The sequence below is a fragment of the Typopeltis vanoorti genome, chromosome 17 (assembly GCF_054136105.1).
Source record: "Typopeltis vanoorti isolate ZY-2024b chromosome 17, IOZ_Tvanoo_1.0, whole genome shotgun sequence".
NCBI classification, from domain to species: Eukaryota; Metazoa; Arthropoda; class Arachnida; order Uropygi; family Thelyphonidae; genus Typopeltis; species Typopeltis vanoorti.
This window is the reverse complement of record NC_143565.1, coordinates 82,988,644-83,013,752: the sequence shown is the minus strand read 5'-3', so window position 1 is coordinate 83,013,752 and position 25,109 is coordinate 82,988,644. Positions and strand designations below refer to the sequence as shown.

At 36.0% G+C, this 25,109-nt stretch overlaps 1 protein-coding gene across 1 annotated transcript in view; it reads left to right on the top strand.

The window, feature by feature from the left end:
• The window catches only part of LOC150097574 (actin-binding protein IPP-like), a 49,187-nt gene extending 39,771 nt beyond the window's left edge, over positions 1-9,416 (top strand). The window contains exons 4-7 of the mRNA XM_090407600.1: positions 2,510-2,718; positions 4,171-4,371; positions 8,128-8,227; positions 9,179-9,416. Of these exons, the coding sequence (XP_090263726.1) occupies positions 2,510-2,718; positions 4,171-4,371; positions 8,128-8,227; positions 9,179-9,313 (645 nt within the window). The 3' untranslated portion in view covers positions 9,314-9,416. The remainder of the gene's footprint in view (positions 1-2,509; positions 2,719-4,170; positions 4,372-8,127; positions 8,228-9,178) is intronic.
• Positions 9,417-25,109: the final 15,693 nt, after the last annotated feature.

The following is a 25,109-nucleotide window of genomic DNA, read 5'->3' as shown; positions in this document are numbered from 1 at the left end:
TCGTCAAGCGTCTCCCGACCACTTTGAAATCGCTTTTACTCTCGAAAACTTGAGTACGGGATAAGCATTCATCACCGTATGCTTTTTTTATGCATTTGATGCGTTTTGGTAAAACTTTTACCAAGTTTAACACAAAAGTCAATCGCAGCTCTCTGTTTGAAACTCATTTTCCGACCGTTCGTCAAAACACACTGTCACTCTTGGCACTATAACTTGGCTTGTAATGAAACAAATGTCATAAACAGTTGACACAACGCTAAGGAAGATTGCCGCTTTCGACAACAAAAAGATACAACAGGTGGCGCCACTAGTTTCTTCTTTTTTCGAAAAGTTCGGTTTCTTTTTGGAAAGAGGGTGTATATAATTATCTTTGGAAGATATTTTTTACTGCGATTTGCTGCTAACGTCTTTGCATTCCTTAGAGTTCGTTGTAGTAAGTCACTGTCGGTTTTTTCTTTGGATTCCATTAATACTTCTTCGTTATTAATACTTTTCATTTTTGTGATTCCGACTTTGATTTTTCTTGGGTCTATTTTTTCGTTTATGATATTTTTGGTTTCTTCGCTGCTTAGTTGAACTATCGGTTTCATTGTTAATTTATAGTAAGGATTGTTTTCAGATTCGTCTTTGTTATTAGCATTGTTTCTAACGACTTGTGAGTATCGCTGAGCACCTGCTTGGTTGTGGTGGACAGTGGTTCTTTTAATACTTGGGTTCATTTTTTAAAATTTTTTTATTTTATTGAATATCTTTGTTAGTTGGCGTGGGTGTTTCACTAATTTATTCATAAAATCAAATCAATGCTTAAAATGTTGGCTTTTAGTTGATTATAAGTCATTCGCTCTGTTCTCCAGGGCTCACTGATCATGCACACGACAATCACGAGTCAATCATCATCATTTCACTCTGAACACCAACAATCCCTTACTTTGACGATACTTTCGTCTGAATGCAGCCGTTTATTCCTGAAAAAAAAATGTAATATATATATATATATATATATATATATATATATATATATATATATATATATATATATATATATATATATCCCATAGGCCGTCCTTCAACTCGGTTCTTACAAATCCTAAGTGACGCGTTTCTAGAAAGCAGAAAACCTGTTTCTTTCATTCATTAACTATATACCAGTGAATAAATATCGTTCGAGGAAGTATTTTTCGACTCCTCGGACACTCTTCTTCCCATACTTCCTCCTTGATGTGGTTCTGTCGCTTTAAACAATCCATCTACATTAACGTCACCTTTTCGAACTATACACATCCATCATGTCATCCCTTATTCCTCTGTGCACACTGTTTTTTTTTTTTTTTCGTCTGTAATCTTGGTAACATCTCGGAAGCACTGTTCTGCTCTTCTTTTCTTTATTTGTGGAAGGTGGAGAAGTAAGAAGCTTAGCTTCGCAATCCATAGAGCTAACCGTCCTAAGTACAGGGACGTCTTTCTTATTTGCAGCTTTCTGTGGTTTATTTGGTTGCTCTTATGTTCTTTAAAATAAAATGATTCTTCACATTTTGTTCCTGATACTATTTTATGTATGTTTTTATTTTTCATTTTATTTTAATACTTTTCAGTCATTATGTCCAATATTCTCGACGATCTTCATTTCACAAATATAGATTGATTTCCATACTCTTAAATGATGTATTATCAGTTACCAGGACAACAAATGAACTGTTATTTTTCTTTCTTTGATTCCCAAAGTACTGTATTATTGTTTTATATACTGGATTGTTAGTTATTGTTGGTAACGTGGTCTTTGTTTATCTCATCTGTAACTGCTAAAAGCAATAAACCTTTGAAAGTGCCTTTCAATCGAAGGCAAGTTATCTGATCTTATATGGAGACAGCAGGACGTTTTCCTGCATAATTTTACCCTTGTAAAACAGACAATTAAGTTATTTAATCAAAAGGGAAGATCAAACAACATTAGCATTGACCAATTTTTCTGAAACAAAAGCATCTATTATAAAAATATTATTCTCAATAGCTTTTTTCACAATTAAGCAGCAGGCTTGGTTGATCAAGTGGATTTGTGTATCCCCTCGCTTGCCAGCAAGCTGTGGGTTTGATTCCCACCGTGTGCATGGATGTATTGTGAATGTCCTTTGGTGATAGATGAATTTCGTAATTCGTTGTGAGACAACTACGTTGATTATTGGAGGCCTTAAGTGGTAGGATTCACATAAAAGAAATCTTTTCCTGGTCTTATACAAGCCATTTTTTGCTAAAGATGAAATGGTTAATCCCTTCTCCGTAGTTTGCCATGTCTATCATTTCGTGTATTCTCTGGCTGATTGATTTGTTTTGCATAAATAAAAAAAAAGGTGAAAAAACATCCGATCTGAAATAGGATTAGAAACTAGGTCTTTCTGACCAAAGATTGTCAACCCTATCGACTCCGCCGTGCAGGTACAAATTCGCTGTTCATATTTTACAAACGAGTGTCCATTTATAGCGATTTTTTAACAGATATTTCCCATCATTACAGAAACTTCGAGGGAGGGATAATAATGGCATCGAAACTTGCCTGTATCTTTATGTAACTGCTAAGAGATTAGGAATGACAGAGAAATTGATACAATCTTATAAACTTATTCTCGCCCACTTCGAAGAGACTGTGTGCAATAGAGAATTCTTGGAACTTGAACTGGACCAGGTGTGTGAAATCCTGTCTGCAGATGAAATAGCAGCTAGAAGGTATTTTTATCTTTCTTTAATTTGTAATAATGGTTTAATTAATGTGGATACTGTATTACTTGTTGATTTTAAATAGAATTTCTTGATATTTGCATGCTCTTCGAAAGAACACATTTTTGAAAGAATAATCCAAGGCAAATGTAGCTTATACATTTGTTTTGGAAGAATGCAGCGAGGCTTTAACGAGATTCTGTTATACCGGTGGCCATAAAATAACTTCCTCTTTGGAGGCATCTGTAGCTAAAACCAATAAACGGAATGAGACCAAATTTTATATTTGAGACTTTTGAAGGTATGGGGAGATGATTTCCGCGAAAAAAAAGATTTAGTACCAAAAGTCTCCGATTGGGGAAATTTTGGCGCTGGTATAGCCGAAAACAAGCCGATAATTACATTAAAGGCAGATAAAATGGAATAATAACGTTTCGACGGTGTGAGCGACAGCCGCGTCACTTATTCCAGCTGGATATGTGGCACGTTACAATGATAATAATAATAATAATATAATAATAATAATAATAATAATAATTAAACTAAAACAACAACTTGCGAGAAACACAGAAATTAATGTAGTGATTGAACTCACAGGAAATAATGTTTTATTCATCAGAATCAGGGTCCCCTGGACCACATACACGATTTTCAATGTGCTGACCTTTCTTGTGTACAACAAATATTTTTATTTTTATTTTTTATTTTTATTTTTAGGAAATCTTCTCCCCACGCTTCAAAATTCTCAATATAAAATTTGGTCTCATTCCGTTTATTGGTTTTAGCTACAGATGCCTCCAAAGAGGGAAGGTTATTTTATGGTCACCCGGTATTGTCGAGCCCATTTTTTTTTTTTTTTTTTGTAAATTAATCTTATATAATTAAAACAGGGACATTCTTGTTGTTCTAGAATTTCAAAGATCCTATAAATTCCGAAATGTTAGTTGTAGATGATTATCATCATTCAATACTCGGACTTCCAGTCTTGCTTGTTGCTTGTTCTTAGAATAGCAAACATCACACTACGCGATCTTCGAGAAATCGTGACATTCCTTGGTGTGAGACTTCCATCTTGGAGAACCAATCCTCCCTTAACTAATCTATGGTATGATATGCACTAAGTTTACGCCTTTTGCGAGTAGGACACACAAGCTGTTGGCGATAAGCATTAGATGCGCTTCAAAAATGCAACAGCCTGATTGGCTGAGTGTTTAGCGCATCTGCTCTTCAACCAACAGGCTGCCGGTTTCAAATCCCACTGTGGGCTTGGCTGCTTGTGAAAACAAATAAATAAAAATACAAAAAAATTACAACAATTAATTAAAAAAAATTCTTAGTCCATCCACAGTATTAATGTACTATAGATTATGGGTGGGTGATGTCGTTTCTGCAACGTGTTTGATCGTTTTAAACTGTCTAGTGAACCTTATAATATGGCTTTTTTTTTTTTTTTTTTTTCAGTGAAGTCGTGGTGTTCTTGGCTGCTCTCAAATGGCTAAACCATAAGTATTTGCTCCGAGAAAAATACGCCTTTGATGCGATGAGTTGTGTCAGATTTACTATGATGACAGCGCACGAAATTCTTCTGTGCTTCCATCCTCCTATTGCTCAAAGTATTATGGAGAATGCTGATGTACGAATGATGCTCCTCACTTCCCTGTGGTAGGTAAACATTTCATAATCATTTGAAGAGAGAGAGAGAGAGAGAGAGAGAGAGAAAGATAACTGCACGTATGTCTTTCGCACTAAATAAATAGCTTTCAACTTGAAACTACAATTTTTACATTTCTTCCTATAGTGAACGTAGCTTTTGTTGCTGTATTAAACTTGTTTCGTTCTTGCAGGTATTTTTTTTTTTTTTTTATTTTTTTTTTTTACAAAAAGCACCTGGGAATTAAATTTTCTGATCAATAACAGTGATAATGTCTGCGATCCATTCATGTTACTGCCAACATAATGCTTATGCTACTTTTATTTCCACTCTCTCTAAAGATCTGTCTCCGAGAGTCATAAATTTAACCAAACAGTTTTCACACAGAAGTAAAATACAAGAGTTTTACTAGTGGTTTTTGAAGATCGGTTTCGAATAATAATAAAAAAAAAAACTAAATGGCATTTGATTATACGAGATCTTCCAAAGAGATATAAGATTGAAAACACGAACATGTATTTATATATAATGGTTGGTAGCTAATTCCCTTTAAAATATATTCCTTGTGCAGTTTACGTTTATTCCATGTAAAGTTAAGCTCTCCGTGGTGGCCTGGTTTGCGGGGTGAATAACGCCGTTGCTCTCCACCAATGATAGATTGCGGATACAGATGTTTGTGAGTCTTTAGGGGAACAGATAAATTTCATCGACCCTGTGATACTACCAACCGGCTTACTGGAGAACTGGAGTAGCAGGAAAATGCTTCATATTTGAACTCTAGAAGAGGATGCTTGAATTTTTGACTTGTCGGAATTATCGGAAGTTAGTAATAATTAAACTCAATCCCATAGTGCTGTCATAGCACTATGGGATTGAGTTTAATTATTCAGAAATGATGATGTAGCTCTCTCGTCGCCAATTGTATCAACGTTATCATTTTTATTCAAGAGTTTCTTAGTTAGGAAACGGCAAAAAGTCCCTCGGCGCTATGTCTGGTAAATATGGAGAGCGTCGCACTAGTGAGAATGTCTTTTTCACTGGAGTTTAATCGAGAAGAAATCCTTCCACTAATCCGTGAAACTGACTGATTAGTCTCAGTTGAGAGACTAAAAAATTTCTAAAACGCTCCTCTCAGGATTTGTGTAATGCAGTGAATTAATTTAAATAAAAAGTCTTAAGTTGAATCTGTTGATGTAGCGTAAACTGAATGGTGTATGTCCTAAAAATTACCGAATCATACAAAAAGGCATCTGAGGTTTAGAAACATATTGAGATGGTGAGATAAATTTTCTTGTTGATCAAATAAGGATATTTCACTTCTCTTGGCTTCCTCCCTTCCATGATCTCACTATATCTGGACATATTCCACGTGCCCCTCCTTATTGGAGGCCTGAAGTGGCTTGAAAAAAAAATCCTTAAATCGGCCACGGTACTATGTTCTATAGACTTATATCCTTTCATGGGTAGGACACACACACACACACACACACACACACACACACACACACACACACACACACACACACACACACACACACACTAAAAAAAAACAATGTCCGCACTGGCCAGAATATAGAAATAACTAATTACTCATTTTCTGCAACCCAAGGCAATTGCACAAACACTTCTCTATGTTAATTCGACTTATTAATAAAGCCTTACTGTAAATAAACCTTGTATACATACAAGTAAACGTTGTCAACTTTATATAGATACTTAAGTATAAAGAGCTAATAAGCTTCATTTCGGCAATGAAAACATTACTTAAATTAAGGGGATATTAAATCCCACATAGTTTTAAAACCGAATAAGAAACTCAAAGATCGGAATCAGAGAGTTTCTTGCCGAATATAGTAAACTATAAAGTATCGGCGACACTAGCGTTAGCCAATGCAAGTGATCCTAGTACGTAGTACAATACCGGGCAACTCGTTGCAAAGGTGGGGAAGTTCAGATCGCTATTCTTAGGTATTTTCCATAATGTAAAAACACATTTCCTAGGAAATGTATGCTGTTATTACATTATGGAGGGAGGTCACTTCCCAGACCGGTTTCAGCCTTTTTTGAGGCTTCATCAGTGAGTAGCTAGAAATGAAGCTTATTAGCTCTTTATACTTAAGTAACTTAATGGTTGCACCTGTTTGGAAAACTCGTTTGCAGAGTACATAAGTTCTTTTCGCTATACACTTTGGTATTAGGTCTAGCTACTCACTGATGAAGCCTCAAAAAAGGCTGAAACCGGTCTGGGTAGTGACCTCCCTCCATAACATAATGTAATAACAACATACATTTCCTAGGAAATGTGTTTTTACATTATGAAAAATACCTAAGAATAGCGATCTGAACTTCCCCCACCTTTGCAACGAGTTGCCCTGGTATTGTACTACGTACTAGGATCACTTGCATTGGCTAACGCTAGTGTCGCCGATGCTTTATAGTTTACTATATTCGGCAAGAAACTCTCTGATTCCGATCTTTGAGTTTCTTATTCGGTTTTAAAACTATGTGGGATTTAATATCCCCTTAATTTAAGTAATTTATATAGATAGTTTACTTAATGAAAAAATTCTGTAATTTCTGTGTAACGGGTTACCAATTCATACTTCGCAATAATTCAATTATATTCTTTGCATGCATGTTTGAGCACTCTGGTGTGGATAATAGCGAAGAGTGCATCAAGTATTTAGTGCGCCGGTCACATTAGTCACTTAGCAAGTCGTTTGATGTTTCAGAAAGTTAATGCCAACTTTCCTCTTTGTAATGCGATCTAAGGTAATTAGGGTATTCATTTATACACGAATTAAAGATATGTTCAGATACACCCGCGAACGTACCTGTAGATTAATTCTGAACGCATTTCCGTTTATTATAATACGAGTAATCCGGGGTACTTACATGACCTTAAGGAATACGATCTATCCAGGTTCCGAGATGAAAAGCCCTATCATATAGCATGAGATTGACTAACTAACCTTCAGTTAGAAAAAGCCCTGATAAATCTTTTTCGCGTCCGGGATTCGAACCCGTTTTTTTTTTTTTTTTTTTTTCAACCAAAGGAATTCGTCGAAACCGATTGAGCTAAGGAAGCTCTCCTGTTTCCCTTCCTGGTAGTCTAATTATAACCAGGATGTAGCCAATTTTCGTAAAGGACCAACTAACCAAGACAACACCAGCCACTACAATGTTTCTGCTCATACACTTCCAACATCATGCTGTCCTAGACGTGTATCGCTAATGAAGACGACATGGAATTCGCGCACTTTATTGTAAATGCCCATCAGTACATTCGCTTGATGGGTGTTACCCCTGTATTATGGAAAACGGAAAAGCACTGGCAGAGATCCAACGGATGGAGAACGCCGCATGAATGAAACGCCTGTTACGAATAAAAAGCAAAGCCTTTTCGGAAACTGAAAATGAAGTATGTACATACACGCGAACGCATTAAAGTGCCACAATTTCAGAGCGACAGCAAATTCCAGTAATATAGCGAAGTTACAGGCTATAATAACCAATATAGCACATACAGTATATTAATATCGATATTCGTTGTGAAGGAGATCTTCCTATTTTCTAATCAGATCCTGGTTCGAGAATGTAGATATGCATTTGTTAGTAAGAAGGTCTTAGATTTTTTTTTTTTCTTCCAGCATCTAGAATCACGGTGTAAGTAAATATGATTTGATCATTGATATTGTTTTTGATTATTGATATTGTTTGTTGCGCACCATTCATGACGTCATTTTTCTTGTTTTTTTTTAACCCAGTTATGTGACATCTGTGAATCATGAACTAGGACACTATTTTGAAGAATTTACTATGAAACCTCGAACTTATCTGACTAAAGGTCCTCCACTTGAATTATGGGTAAGTCTTATTAGTTATTTGCGTTTTAAATAACTGCTAATTCTAAAACATTTGGGAGGAATGTTTGATGAGACGAATGAAATTATTTAGGTTTGGATGTTAGGTTAGATATCGAAATTCAGCGGAGAATTCTGACCCCATGATTTGAACTATTTGAATTTAAACGTTTACTGTAAACAGTTCAAACCACGTGGTTGGAAGTCGATCGTGCTGTCAACCAGACGCGGTGCTAACGGAAGTCAATCGATACATGCCAAGAGACACACTTTAAAATTCCTTTTGATTTTTTTTAGTGATTGAACAAGTAATTATAGACTAGACCTGCCCTTATCCACGACAATACGGCGAGAACAAACTAATGAATAAATAAATGAAACTGTAGTAGTTTTGCATCGGCAAGAACTGACATGATCATATGGCCCACTGGTTCATAAAGCTTAGAGATACTTCGAAAAGGGAGGATATTTATTTATTGAAAAATATATTGAAACTTCAATTCACCCGACATGCGAATTCATTAGCGATTTCTTTTTCAGGATATTTTAAATTTCTCCGATGTATTTCAATAATTTATAAAAAAGAATTCGTTTTTAAATTTTTGGAATTATTTAAGTTAAGTTAGATTTATACCTCCTATCAAATGTAGATTTAAAAAATAAATAAAAAGATGTAGAAAAAGTGACTTATAACAGTTATATTATTATTTATAATATCATCTTTCCATTTTTTCGAATGCCAGTGTAGTATTCAATTATTTATACTGCATATAAAATGTGGTTCTTTTGTGAATTTTCAATAAAATAGAAATATATTATATTGAACAATCTTAAAATACCATAAAAAAATTACTTCTAAAGAATAACTATCCAAATGATTTCTCTCTTTTTTTCAATATTAATACGAAAATTTGTCAATGTTGCCATTTTCATCGTGTCGCTTGTGGTGTTTTAGGAATTGAAACCAGCAATTGGATGCGATTCTATGAATGAACCTGATGCGATAACCTTCTTCGCAGAAAACAGCGCAAAACTCCCGAGTGGTGGTGGTAGTGGTGATGATGACGATGATGATGACAGCACCGAATGATTCTTATAAATTTATGCAGAGTTACCAACGTCAATTTGCGAAAAGTGGCATTTTAAATTAGTACCCTCGTTGTTATTATTATTTATCAAATAAAAAGCCTTTTAATCGCCTCGATGTCTACTGCAACTTAATGAATCACCTATTACTAAAAACCAACATGTAGTTTATTTCAGAAGACTTTTATTATTCACCCAAAATAACATTGAACAACCAAACCATAGTAGGTTAAAAATCATTATGATTTTAAAACATATTTCGAACGTATAATGTGTAGTTACTGTAACTATCAATAGATGGCAGCTCTAGGCAATGACAATGGAAACGTCTCCATTTACGGCATGTCCCTTTCTCTCCATATCTGCATTGCTGGTATCATCACTATCTGCAACCGGCAAAGTTTTCAAAACCTGTACATGACTGTTAGCTTTTTCCTTTCCTGTCATGTGACAATGCAGTTTTAGCACGAGGTTACCTTTTGTTAAGTAATGTTGGTATCAGAAAGTGCATGATCATTTCTTACACTCGCTTCAATCCATATTCACTGTTAGATACTCCATGAAAAACGAAAGAACCTTGAAAGGCTTCGCTTGACGAATGTTACTAAATATATTTTAGATTAAAATCATTATTTTCAACCAAGCACATCTAAGTTGGTACCATTAGAAGTTTAGCACTAGTCTGGACTTAACTTCGATAGGAGTTGCTTTTGGTATTCAACTACATATGGAGAGATGCAGTCATGAAGAAGGTCATTGTTTGAAACCAAAGAGCTCCGGAAATGCGAGATCGGATGGTAGGGGTAGGAGGACTGGGATTTCCGTTTGAATAGGCTGTTATCTCAAAACGGTATTGTACCATATCTCGACGAAGCCTCTTTTCTTGTCAAGAATCTAATTTATAATATTTGTAGGCGCATCAGATCATCTTTTCCGTCAACCGTTTGCAGCATTTGTTAAGAAATTTGTACAAAAATAGGACATTAATACGTTCTAGGTAAATCAGACGAATACTGTTTGACAGAAAAGGGACGTCACAGCATCTTCCCTTTCTGTATCGTCTTGTTCGGCGATTGTCTTCACGGTTTTATTGATGGAATCAACTTAAGTTCAGTAAATCAGCATGAAGTATTGGTTATAAACATTATTATATTATAAAAATGACGGAAGCAACTAAGGTTATAATACTAGTATATTGCTGTTAATTTCGTGGGTTCTCCAGCTTGTCTATTTTGCAGCGAAGGGGTAACCTAGATTTCTAGCAAGAAATATTCTATCACCTGCGTATTGGATCAAATAACTTACTTTTATTTGGAAAGTCGTTTGCACTGACTACTGCAACAGGGAGACGTTGATCAAATTAGTGAATAAATAAATAATACTTCTGTTTTGGTGATGCAAACTTATGTTGGCTTAATAAATAATAAAGATTATTACCTAGTTTAAATAAAATACAATTATCGTATGTAGTACTTCATATGGGCAAATTAGGATTTTCGTTCTGTTTTTTTTTTTTTTAATTTTTATTATTTTTTAAAGCTGCTCGAGTATCTCTACTTCAACGGAAGGAAGGATTTCATATCTTAAGGAAATTCCATGTTTGATTACGTATTATAAAATGCCAAACATTAATTCTTAGCCTCATATAATTAGGAGAAAGTATAAAAATTAAAAAAGAATACAGCACTTTGTACGTGCTCACCACGAGCAATTTATGTGTTGGGAAGATAACATAGTTACCTTTATCCATCTATTTTTCTACTGTTTTTAACCTTCCATTAAGGCATTGTACATTTTGTGGGTGTCTATTTGAATAATTACTCAATGACTGATAGCATGGGCGCTTAAACTGGTAAGTTAGATTCATAGGTTAGTATGTGCAATTTTTCATAGGTCCATATTCGCTCTATTTCTATAGAAACGAAAAATGGATGCAATGTCTTGAATCTGAAAAGTTATGGCAAAAATATACTCTACAGCTCATGATTGGTCGTAACTTTCTTCTAACATGTTTCAAGGCTTAAAGAATTTACATAATTTGACATATTTCCTTTCTTAGTACTAAGATACAAGTGTTAGCTGGTCTTGTATTGAGTTAGAAGTAACGTTTTCCTCCTAACTCACTTGGAACGGAGACAAATCAGCAAAAACACACAGCTAACATACTCAACAGATGTAATACTACCCAGTTAACAAATATAACTCGTCTCTCAATGTTTACCGGTAGGGGTCAATGTTATCTTGCCACTTTTGAGATATGATTCATTCACATTTTTTTGTTGTTTTTCGAAGTTCTTATTTAAAGAATTTCCCGTTCTTTTGTATATAACTATATGTATATGTGTATATAACGTGTTAGTCCACAGCTCACAGAAGTGCGTATGTTACTTGCTTAATATGCTGTGCTATCAATAATTAACTTACCTGAGTCATCTTCAATGATGCAAAGTCATCATTCATCATCTCTCTCTCCCCTTGAAGAGTCCGTGTATAATTGTACAGGTATCCATACTTCCAGCCTTATACTACCATTCGCCAATCAAATCAATTCTAACACTTATCCTTCCAAATCTCTCATTCCTAGTATCTCCAGAATGCCATTGGGAAATATTATTTTTATATTCTATTTACTAATTAAATTCGGTTTATTCTTAAACCGAATTTTTTTAATAACATTTCTGTTACTGATAGCAGATAGAACTTGCCCTACGAAGCAATATTTTCCAAATAATCAACTATGGTATGTTCTAATCCCGACTTTGAATAATGTCAGATTTGAGAGCTTATGCTGATGTTTTAATAGTAAAAAATCACCTGAATAATCCGATACTAGTTCATGGAATCAAAATTTAATTTGACATTATTTATAAGCCAAAGATGACACGAATAAATGTATCCATTCTATAGTTTATTGCATAATGAATGCCATTTTAAAATTGCTATATTAATGTGGTCGTCTGACCTTTGATGAAATCCGAGTGTTAAATTAGGAAACAAAAGCCTTTCTAGCTATTTAAATACATAAAAGTTGCTATGATGATTATACTTGTTATGTTAGCAACAGTTGCTATGGTAGCAGGGTCTAATATTGGTAATTGGATACTTTAAGTGAGGTTAAAATGGATAGAAAAATAAGAGAATTTAGCGTTGTTGCCAGTTTCTCTGTACTTGTACATGCTGTGCGCGTGTTTATATAGAAACTCTTGTGTATGCCTGCCCTTTCAAAGAGCACTTGAAAGTGAAATGAATGTTTTCTTCATTCGGTGTTTTAATTGACAAAACGATGAAATTATCACCTCTACAACTCATTTGAGGGATATTGGTATGAAAGCATTCAGGTTATGTCTGTGCAGAAAATATTGAAGATAATCTACGCTGACAGTGCAACAGATGTGAGCTCTCAATAATTACCGTATATGTCGACATATAAGATGAATATTTGAAGTTTAAAAATTTTAACCTTGAAATTCGACAATTAAATCCTGTTTTATGTTTGACGCATACTGTCCTCTAACACGCTTTTGGCTAGCATATGAGCCAATGATTTATATTTTGTGCAGTAGAATAAACATAACCGATTAGCCGATCTCATACGAAGGTAGCAGGTTTTTTCCTCCGGAAACTCGGGTTTTTCATCCCGCATACAGACAAATCGGCCCTTCAGAACACACGCAATTTACAGACAAAAAATACTACTTGTGGTGGCCGGCAGATGGCGTTGATGGAGATGATTCGTAGTAGAGGTTCGGTGTAGTGGTTGAGACAACTGTAGGTGTCGTCCCGCGATGAGTCTTCGGACTCCTTGGAGGTGTCAGGAATAATAATAATAACAATTTTACAGATCGTCTAGTACGATAAGATATCGTTCATAAATCATAGAAAAGAAACTACTCGTAGTTATTTCTATGCCTATATTATATTAAAGTAAAAGCAATGTTTAAGAAGCTGTGAACAGTAAATTTAAATGTAATCACCTTATTATAGCGAGTATAGCACAAAATAAAATAGACTAATGAGTGTGTTGACTCCAGGAGGTGTCAAGGTGTTATTTATTTATAAAAATAAATAAATGAACATTTTGAAATGAAATTTTGAAGGTCCTCGCAAACTGCACGCAGCTTATTAACCACATATATATGCTGGTCTTCGTTAAGCAGTGTATATCATAAAGAACAAGCAGGAAAAGAATACTCATTAAATGGAATAGATATATAACTTTCAAAATTTATTTACCGTGATATCTGTTGTAATAATTCGTACAACCGTTCTTTAAAGTAGAAATTATAATCGCGATTCTTTATTACGCATAACAGAGAAAAATTCTGCACTTTAAGCGATACAGGTCACGCAAGATTTATCAAACTGGCCTCGTTAATAACTTTTCATATTGGAAATAAAAAGTACAATCAGGTTTGAGTCCTCACTATGTTAATAATAAACAATAAAACCGAAGAAACTGGAGTAACAGCTGCTGATTGCATGTTCGTGTTACTAACGGGATTTTTTGAAAGAAATAAATGATCTATTACATGTAATGGAGGCCTGATAAATTCATGAGAGTAGATCTGCGGATACGATGAGGCAGGTATTAAAAGCTTCATTTGTCGTCCGTCATAATAAAAAAAAAATAAATAAAATAAATGAAAATATGTCTAAGCGATCCTTGTATGACTTATTTAAACGCTCCACTGATTTTCCAGATGAAAATTGTCGTATTTCAAGCCAAGAACAGATTATAACGTAATTTACAGCATAATGAATTTCATTTTAAAATTACCAAAGCACTTACAGTGTAATGTAGCTGTATTTCCTTTAAAATCGAAAGACTGTTGACGCTGTACATTACCAGTCCTGTTGAACAGGTTCTCTTCAGATAAATACGAACGATAATGGATTCCCCGATATCATACGATGTGGTGCAATTCAAATACTTCCAGAATGCATTTCTTCTCTGTCTGAGATATTTTAATTGCTTACTCTTCCATAATGGGCCCTTGAGACGCACTTTCTTACACGAATATACTTTCGTTTAATAAGTAATGAATATTTTCTAAACCGCAATTAACCATGTACAGGTTATGAAAATAGCCTAAGTTTTCAAATCACTATACAAGGACCATCAAATAAGTTAAATTTCGGCATCTTTAATTTCACACTTCAAACAACAATAAAGTATAAATCATGTTCTAACTAATCTGATATCCTGTCATATGACCAGTTAAAAAAAAAAACGGCAGAGAAAACATTCTTTGTGCATATGCTATTCAAAAGCAATACAAACTAAGTCCGTATTATTATTTTTTTGATGCGAAATTACTCTCACTGGGCACGATTTAATGATGTCATAGGCAGGGGCGGCTCGTGCATAGGCACTACGGCACTGCAGTATCCCCAAGTTTTCTCGATATATAAAGGCATTTATTAATTTCTTTATATTTGCTTGTAATATTTAATTTTATCATCAACAATCCTATACAATTCTCTTATTTTGTATAAAAAATAATAAAAATCCATCTTGTAGCACTTAGGAGGGCGAAGGACGCTAGCAGCACTGTGTTTACCACAGTGTCATATTGCTACGCACGCAAGCATATGCACGTCATAGTGAGATGCGAGTTATTAGCGTAATGCGGCACTGTCCTTCGCGCAGTTCCTGTTGTTTATATGCAGTTTGCGCCAGTAGTAGAGTGTTCGTAGTGCTTATCGTGTTTACTCCGTCTCTTTCAATATTTGGCCATTACAATTAAAGACATAACATTTGTTACAGTAATTTTTAAGTAATTTCGAATTATACCAAACTCTATAATTTCATTGATAATAAACAATATTTCTTCATGTTTACTTTTTTCTTTTAATTTTTACCATAATTTTGATATTTTATCCAAACATGTATACACTAAACTTACAGTGTGTATATGTATATTTCAAAAGTTGCAGCACCCTATGATTTCAAGCCACGAGCCGCCACTGGTCATAGGATTAATGAAGTTCATTTGACACAAATCGTTTCGAAGAGTTTTGACAGATGCATTCATATGTCAAAACACTCAAGTGTTTTGACAAATAATGGTTGTTTATGGAACAAGTGTTTATTCAGATGTGTTGGGAAAAAATTGTTTGCGGTCAGTCTTATGCTTGCCTGGATCTAACCTTAGTGAAGGCTGGCGAGATTTTCGAAAAGATTTGTAAGTTATTTCTGATTGTCCCCTCCAATTTAATGCCTGTTTGCCTTTGCAATGTTAGTTCTGGCCAGAGGGGAACTTTTATCTTTATGTTAACATCAGTTGCGTATGAGGACTGAACCAAAATATTTTGGACAAAATTTCTGTAAGAAAATTAAACTCGAATAAGGTACTTTGAGCACCAACTCCTTCATGGTATGGTCATTCTGACTGTATGCATGATTCCAGTAATCTTTCAATTGTTAAATGTATCTCTGGTAAACCTCGTTGGGAATTTCAGTCTGAGGACGAGGTAGACATCATGGGTGCGGATGGGAGGAAATAGATCTACTAAATAAAACAGATGATGTAACCACTGGGATGTTGTACTTGGATAAATATTTTGTAATAGGTTTTCTATCCACCGGGAGCATGAATATTTGTGAATGCTTTATAAGATGCATGGAACACTGAAGTGGTTTGGAAAAATTGCATCTTTGATCTCTATAATAAGATTTTCGGATTATTCGAATTTCGGATTTCCTTGTAGTTTGATATTACTGCATCTCTATCTTTATGGTTTTGCCCTATAGGGAAAGAATCCTTGGATTTGCTTACTTGGATCGAATCCGTTTGCTCTGAATGCCTTTTGTAACCGTCTTACAAAGTTTGTAACAAAAGTTGAGATATTTTTAACCTCCGTCACTATTAAGTGACGCCATCGCCATCTTTTTCTATAGATAGCTTCAGGATGTGTTGTCAAAACACATCCTGACACACCCTTAAAAATTCTAAGTATTATACGATAGGTGTACCACCTACTATGAACCATTACAATTTATAAACAGTTCTTAGTGGGGAAATTAATAATTGTTTGGTAAATTTTCCAAACAAACCACCCAAGTTAAAAGAAATTCTTCGCAAGTAAACAATGACTATTATTATGAATCGTACGAAAAAAATCTTCCTAGAATAATTAATGTCGACATTGAATGATTGCATTATTTCGCTTGTTCATTTATTATTGCGAAACACTTTCAGTGAATCATTCCCCCCCCCCTCTGCATTGAAATTCAGGGAATGGTTTCGCAAACAATTGCAGCTGTATTTTTAGAACTGATTGCGTTAACTCTTCTCATTCAGGATAAATAGATGATGACTGGGATTTTCCCCACCACTTTCCCCACTTAATGCATGTCTTGTAACTCTTTTGGTTGTTTACAATATGCGAGAAAAGGCTTATATGTTTGAAGAATTTTAAAGAGATGCATTGTCGGGTTGAAAGATACACGAGTTTCTTTCGTATAACTGCCGCAACACAGGAAGCCTTGCATTAGTCAAAAGAGTGGAGAAATAGTTTCAGACCATTGCACCTCAATACCAAGCTTCACACTCAGGGAGGTTGTACTCCGCATAAGACGATGCTGAAACAGATCGCGAGTTTCCATTTTCCTACAAAGTAGTCAGGATGACCTTTGCATCGATGTAGTTTGTCCTGTTGATTGCCACGATGGTTGATGTTTGGTGGATGTGCAGCTATTTATCTAATGTCGTTCTACTTATACGAAACTCTGTACATTCATTAAATTCCAGGTTGATCAGCTGCAGCTCATGTTGCCAAGATTTCTGTAGTATCTTTTCGATCATCCAAGAAGCCATATTGTTTCTGTGAGGGGAAAACCTCACAGCAACATAGGTAACGTTTTCATGGACAAGTTCGCAAGGTCTTTGCTTGCCCACAACAGTATTACAGTCAGTGTAGATAGCCTCCTCACCCCCCCCCCCAGCACAGACGACTTTGGGATATATTTGTTTGCCTTAAAGAAAAACAAATGTACGTGTGATGACAAGACACAACCGATATACATATTGATATGTTTCTTTCTAAAACATGTGTCCCATTACTTATTTCGATGTAGTATATATGTATACTTTCCATAGGCTTGATGCATTGGTTTCCTTTTGTCAATCTTGTTTGTTTCTACGCACACCAATGAGATTCTAAATAATTTTTGAAACTATCATCAGTACACGAAATATCCTAAAGATACAGGGTGATCAATTTAAGTACATCCCTGTTTAAGACTTTCTGGAGCGATATCTCAAGGGGGGGGGGGGAGTTCCAAAATTCATACCAGGGACGCTGTATAATGTACCGAATGTAGATATAATTTTTCTGTCTATTACAGAAAAATTAGAAGGAGAAAAACGACATAAGTATAAAAATCCATTTTTATTCACTTCCATTATGCATTCACGGGCTCTACTGTGCTGCCCTTCCCAGTATGCCCCCAAACTGCATCCTTTGCACAGTGTGTTCAACGGCAGAACACAGTTGGTCGGGACTAATGTTGAACACATGCATTATGTTGTCTTTCAGCGCTGGCAAGTTATCAGGATGATCCCGATAAATCCTGTCTTTGAGAAATTCCCAGAGCCTGAGGTCACAGCGGGTGACCTTAGGCTCTAGGTCAGGTGAATCAGGTGAACGAGGCAGTCAAGCAGTTGGAAACGCACGGCTGATGACTCTGGCTTCCGTGAAATGTTCTCGTAGAACATCCTGTACGGATCTACTGATGTGTGAAGGGGGCCCCATCCTGCACGAAAATGACTGAATCCATGCACAGGCGTTGCTGTAGCTAGAGCTGGAGCACAACAAAATTGTTTATCATATCGTGATACTCCTCAATAGTAACTAAACAGGTCATAGGACCCGACTGACGAATATCTTCAAAGAAAAAATTATCCAATGATTAACAAAGCTTAAATCCGCACCAGACAGTAACTCAGGGTGAATGCAAAGCAATTTGTTGGATTTTATGTGGGTTTTGCGTAGTCAGTCCGACAACTGTAGGTATTCAGTTGTTGTTCACTTTCACCATTCGGATGAAAGTGAGCCTCATCTCCTCAGAAAATCATCCACGGCCATGCAGCGTCCGACTTTACTAGACCAAAGAATTTTAAAGCGAATATTAGTCGAGTTTGAAAGTTATGTGGACGGAACTCCTGTGTCAGGCTTATCTTGAATGGGTAGAAATGCAGAATCTTCAGTAGAATTTTCCAGACAGTTGTATAAGGCACATCCATGTGTCTTGATAGAGCACGTACATTGCAGAAACCAACGCTGTTATTCATGGCCTACTCCATAACGATAGTAGCAACTTCATTCACTTGTTGTGAACTGGTTGGATTGTGACTGCTACCAGGTCTAACTCCCAACGATCCCGTTCAAAACGATAAATGATTCATCGTAGAGCAGGTGGAGATAATGGACCTCGTCGACATGTAGGCGACGAAATTCGCGGAGTGCAGCAACAGCATTGTAATCGTTTAGGTGGTAAATTTTCACGAACAAACCACGTTGTCCCAAGGTGCTTTGCTCGTGTCATCGTGGACGGTATTGACAACCAGAATGAAGGTAAAAATCCCACGTCCACATTTTAAAACCCTCTTGGCACCTACTGAGTTGCGTGATATGTAAATTATGCATTTGGTGTTTACAATGCCTCTGGTGAATTCTGGAACTACTCCCCCACCCCCCCCTCCGAAATCTTTTCCGCATGACCAGTGTATTGCAAAGTTTCGCAGCATTTGGATCACTGGACAGCGCTCCACAAGGCCTTAACAGGAATACTTTAATTTTCATCACTGTGTATTTATTATAGGACTCGTGACTGAAAAAAAGAGAGCTAAATCAGCATTATCGTGCTGATTTTCTGTAAGTAAGAAAGTTAAAATGCACAATAGAGAAATATAAGCAAAACCATTAACTTTAACATGCACACTGAGGCCACAGGTTTGCACACAACAATCCTTATTACAGAGAATTGCTGCATGAAGGGGTAAAATGTGATACGCTTGATATTTGTGAGTTGCTTGGGATTGGATTTTGATTTCATTAACATTAAAAGGGCAGATTAGCTTTAGAGGGCCGCATGCCAGTAATGTTTGCATCTTAGTACTGCGTATATAGGATTGACTTTTTGGTATAGCGTGACTGTTTTTATTTCAAAAAATTTGAGTAAAAAAAAGGACTTTCTGCAGACCAGAATGCGGTATTTTTAAAGATCAGTAAACAGATATTAAGATATATTATATCGTTGAATTATAATTTAATAATCCACGTCAGCACCATAGCCAAACTCCGATAGCAACAACATGATCAACAAGAAACAAGCACTTCTAGTCTGCGGCTCTCGAAAGCTAACTTCAATCTTTTAAAGTCAGTGCAATCAAAATCCAATCCAAAAGCCAGTACCACAAATACGAACCACATCGAATTTTACTTCATATAACATCTTATTATAACACAAAGAAAACTCCTCTGCTCCAAGAGTACGTGTTGTCATACACTAATGAATCAAAACATCATAACCATATACAGTAATGTTGAAGCTTCCTTTGACCCATATAACTGCTCTTGCGCCTGTTTTGATATTGACTGCAGTAGACATTAGAAGATTTCCCGAAGTCTTCTGAACCAACTAGACAGAATAACGTTCTGGACGATAGAGACCCAAGCTAGGCACTGGCGTCAAGCGGCGGATACTGCATTGTTTGATGGAATTCAAATCAGAAGAATTAAGCAACCATATCATCTTCGAATCCTGTTTGCACAACGAGACTTGTGACACTGGATGTTGTCTTATTGGAAGAGTCCAGATCCATCTGTCTACATTCTCGCTATGTAGCGGTATGATACCAAAAGTCCTAAAGTATCCCAGGTAGAATTGGGGGTCAAATTGTGTTCAGTGGGATGAGAAGACCCACTGACCTGTTTCTGGACAACCATGCAGTCAGGTTTAGCTCGAAAGAAGCAGGGTGGTCATAACATTTTTCCGATGACTGTTGGTCATGGCCTACTCACCACAAAACTCACGTAAGTAAAAATCATTTTTTGTACTAATTTATTAGAGAGACTAAGTTTAGTCATGAGCCACTAAGGTAAATAAGAAATTTAAAACTGGTTGCAGCATTACTGTTGTTTATAAATTAGTGTTTTGATATTGGCGCGAAGAAAAAAGATGCTTATTCCAAATTAGATTCAAGCAGTTGTGTAACCCTGTGGACATCGAGCCTGTAATGATCTTCCTGTAGAAGATTTTAGTCGATGACTAGAGGAACCGTTTTTTTCCAGACTTTCTTCCGATGGTTTCGAGTCAGTCGATTTTTGATACTAGAAAGAAAGTATTTTTTTTTTCCTCCCTGAAACTGTCTTTTACCCCACATCTCAAATAATCGACCATAGAACTCACACTATTACAGAAAAACACTACGGGCGTAGAATTTATGGCCAAGAGATGGTAAAACTTATCTGTCGTACTACTTGTCTCGAAAGTATTAATTCATTCATAGTTTGCACTCACTATCAGTGAAGGCTTGAGGATACTTTCACTGATTTGGGGCATTAGAAATCTTTGAATCCTAAGTGGAATTTCGAAAAGGCGTTAGAAGATTTTTCTTTTTTCTTTTCTGATCGTTGCCGTCACCAAATCCCGCATATTTTTACAATGACAATCAACGGAGTGACAGACAGTGATAAACGTGAACTATTTAGAGTGGAACTTGGAATAATGCATGATACTTTCAACCATCTTGAATTATTGAAAGATGAAGCTAAAAAACGATGAAGATAGACCGGATTCAAACCTAGCTTTTTTCAAATTAAGGGTATAGTCGTAACTAACTGAACTTCAGAGCTTGACGGTTTATAGGTAAATCATCTAAGCACGTCTTTAGGTACGTGTTTAGTATGAGCTTCCCTTGAAATACCTTTTACGGTGTCGATCTTCATCTCATTTTCTTGAAAAGGTAAATTATGCTGTCTCATACGGCGATGGTAAAGTTATTTATTTCTGGAAACTCTGATTTTTCATTCCACAAAACAGGCAAATTAGCCAGAAGAACACACGCAGTATACCGACAAAATACACTGTCTTCATAGCCTTTCCTATTTCGGCCGTAGTTCCAAATAACTAATCAACCATCTGCTCTTGAACCAAACTATGCGCACAAGTGAAAGCTTGCGGTCTGACATTTGTTTCTTTAATGTCTATTTAATGACTACATAGCATGGGCGTCCGCAGAGGAGGGAGCGCAAACGGGGAACTTGCCACCTTCGGATCGATTAAAAAATTCCACACATTATAATCGTTTATAATTAATAAACAGCCTTTCATCATCATCACATCATCATTATCATGCGTAGCAAGGATTTAGGCCTAGCATGGCCTGTTCCGGCCTTAGAAGTCATCGTTGAATCGTTTAAGAGGATGTCCTGGTTTTCTTTTTCCTAATGGCTTGTACTTTAAGGCTTGTTTTGATAATCTTTCTGTTTTCATTCTTTCATAAACAGCCTTTAGCATCCCCAAACATCGATGCCATGACCTTTCCTGCTGATGGAAAACCGACTTTGTCTTCTTTTTGGCGCTGAACAACCGGCTTCTGTTCACTGTTTAGACTGCTGTTTGGATTCTGGTGTGTAATGGTGAATCCAAATCTCATCCGTAGTAATAAATCGATGCACAAAATCAGTTTTATTCTTGTTAAAACTCTCCAAGCACTGTTCAGAGATTTTCATGCGAGTGTGTTTTTGATCTGCTGTGAGCAAGCGCGGCACCCATCTTGCACAAATTTTTCATATGCGATTCTTCATGCAAAGTATATCCTACACGTTCTTTCGAAATGCCTTTAGTCTCAGCAATTTCACGCCTATCATCCAACACCATATGGTGCACTTGATCAATGATTGCTGGTGTTGTTGTTATGGCAGCCCATTTCTTAATTGTCGAGAAAGAAGGAGAAGGGTGCCCATAAACTTTTATGAACTTCGAATGAATTTCTTTCGCCGTTAAACTTTCTTTTACAAAGAATTTTTCAACCGCAGGATACTGAATCTTATCCAATTCAAGGGATACAGACAACACGTTTGCTTCAGACAGCTGTATAAAACAAACTACTTGATAGAATGACTCGCAATTTCACATGGATGCTTATGACAGATCTGTCAACTTAGAAAAAAAAAATCTTGCCGATAGTGTTGCCATCTATGATCGAGGCCGAGAACGTTTCCGACCACCATCGTAAATTAGTTGGCTAGAAATTATCAACCCATCCTCATTCTTGCTATATCCGAATGGATATCTACGTAACAGGGTGGACCACAAAAGGGTAGGGATTAGACATTGGGTCAGAAGCCCTAGCCGGTTCTTCTTTGTTTCTTACTGACTATATGGAGGTTTCTTCGGAAATTACGAATATCATTCAAAATCAGAGTAGTGGAGAATAGCCTTCCGCACTGAATCTTGGAATTCTACGCAGATGTCATGCAATAATAATAATAATAATAAAATATAGTTTTCATTTGAAAGTAAGCAGAAAAATGAACAAGCAAATGACCATATGGCTGGTTATTTATTTACACATGAGGCTTATTTGCAATAAATTAGTTGATACATGAACAGGAAAATAGGATCTCTCTCTCTCTCTCTCTCTCTCTCTCTCTCTCTAGGTCCATAGTCTGGATTCTTGTGCCCCAAACATTTGTCTAACAATCTCACATTTGTTTACATTCTTCTACTCCGGGCAGCAAGTATTTGCAACAAAACAACACAGGTAACCGAGAAGGGGAGCGTCACAGTTACCACAAAAACAGCTTTCGGCTTCTTTCAGGTAAATAAATAGGCAAAGAACTGTAAATAATAAGAAGCGACACACTTCTGCGATGGACATTCTGTAAGGAGAAGGGAAAAAAAAAAGAAATTGAGAGTAATGCAATTTATCGAACATATACACTTGGACAGTATTCGTACATAATTATATTGCGTGTAGACACATTTTTATTTTATTTTTAAGGCTTGCTTATTGACGTATATGAAAGATTGTTCCAGTCCTAGTATACTAGTTGGAAATAATAAAGAATGATAATTAAAATAATAAATAAAAATAAATATTAAAAATAACTAATTTTTTTTAATTTATTTCATTTTTCGCTAAAAATAAAAATATAAGCAAATATATTTTATTTAAATTTTATTTAAAATGGAGCAAAATTTATAATTGAACAATAAACAAAGGAATTTGTAAAATTACTGTATTACACCCTTAGAGGACGGTAGATGGCGTTGGATGCACTCCGTGATGTGTCCTGGACTGTTTGAAGGAGCAGTTACAGATTAATAAAAATTGCCACTAGAGGACTCTCATTCAGTTGTTATATAAACTGTTACCAATTACCAATCAAAAACAAGAAGTGGTGTTGATATGACTAATGATTGCTTTTTATTTTCACTCTTGAATGAGTAAACGTCCTAGTATACGTACCTAGAATGCATAACTTGAATTGACATATTGAATATGTTATGCATTCTGAATTATTATTTGGTGCATTTCTTTTTTTTTTTTTTTTAAATTTTTGGTGAGAAATAATTGAGGTAGGCCGAGTTGTTTATATTGAACGTTAGTGTTAAAGTATGGAAAGAAATCAAATTCATATACGACTGCGACTCGGGAAAGTATTAGATACCAATTGGCCCGGCAAGGTGAAGGTCATGGAAAATATTCTTCCACTGAAGCAAAAGAAGATCTGCGTCATCCAGTCATGTGTGTCGACTGAACTTGCAGATGCTTTCAGATCCACTGTCGATCTTAGTGTAGAGATGTTCTTGAAGTGTATCCATTTCCAGATACACTTCAAGAACAAGATTCTTCCTCCCTCATGATCATGAATTTCAAGGTACCAAAATGAGAAGAAAAGCTTCTCTCCTCAGAGACGCGCACCCAACCTAATGGAGTCCGACAACAACACAAATTCCAAGGAAAGAATACCCCAGTCATTTTTCGGGTAAAGAAGCACTCGACGACTGCAGTTGCGTCATTAAGACCCTGAATATCGCCTTCACCAAAGCCACAAATGCGGATGAAGGATACACATTCTATCTAAGACAGTTACAGATTATCGAGAACCCACCAAATTCCTCGATAACAGTAACTTATTATATCACTCATTCGTCTTAAACAATGAAAAAAATCTCAATGTCGTACTGCGAGGAGTAACAAAATCCATCTCAGCAGATCTTACATTACAACAGATATTCAAAACAAAGCTTTAAGTCTATCAAAGTCACTTGCATTTACAGGGAAAACAAAATTCCATATCCTTTTAATTGAAATCAGTCAATATCAAAAACAAATACGTGATCTTCAAACAGTCTGTGATCTGGTGATAAAAACAGAATCCCTAAAACATAAAGACGCTATTACGCAATGTCATAGGTAACAATGATTTGGCCACGTCCAACGTTGCTGTAAGGCTTAAATTGTGGAGAAAGATATGCAACTGCCTCCTGTAAAAAACCAAGAACGCAATTTTCCATTTAACCAAAGATCTCAAGCTATACGTAACATTGCAAAAAAATTCACCGCTGGAAACAAATACTCCCCATCAAGCTGTACTCCCAATAGAACCCACAATAATAAAAAAAACCTAACTCCCCAACTTCCAACACACAAGCAAGCCCAAGAACACTACAATGATGATTGATTTCAGCGGAACCAACCCCACGCCAGAGGGTAAAGAAATTATTCTGAAACATACTCCGATAATAGTTTCTGCATTCCTCGATGGCAAGCCAAACCAGA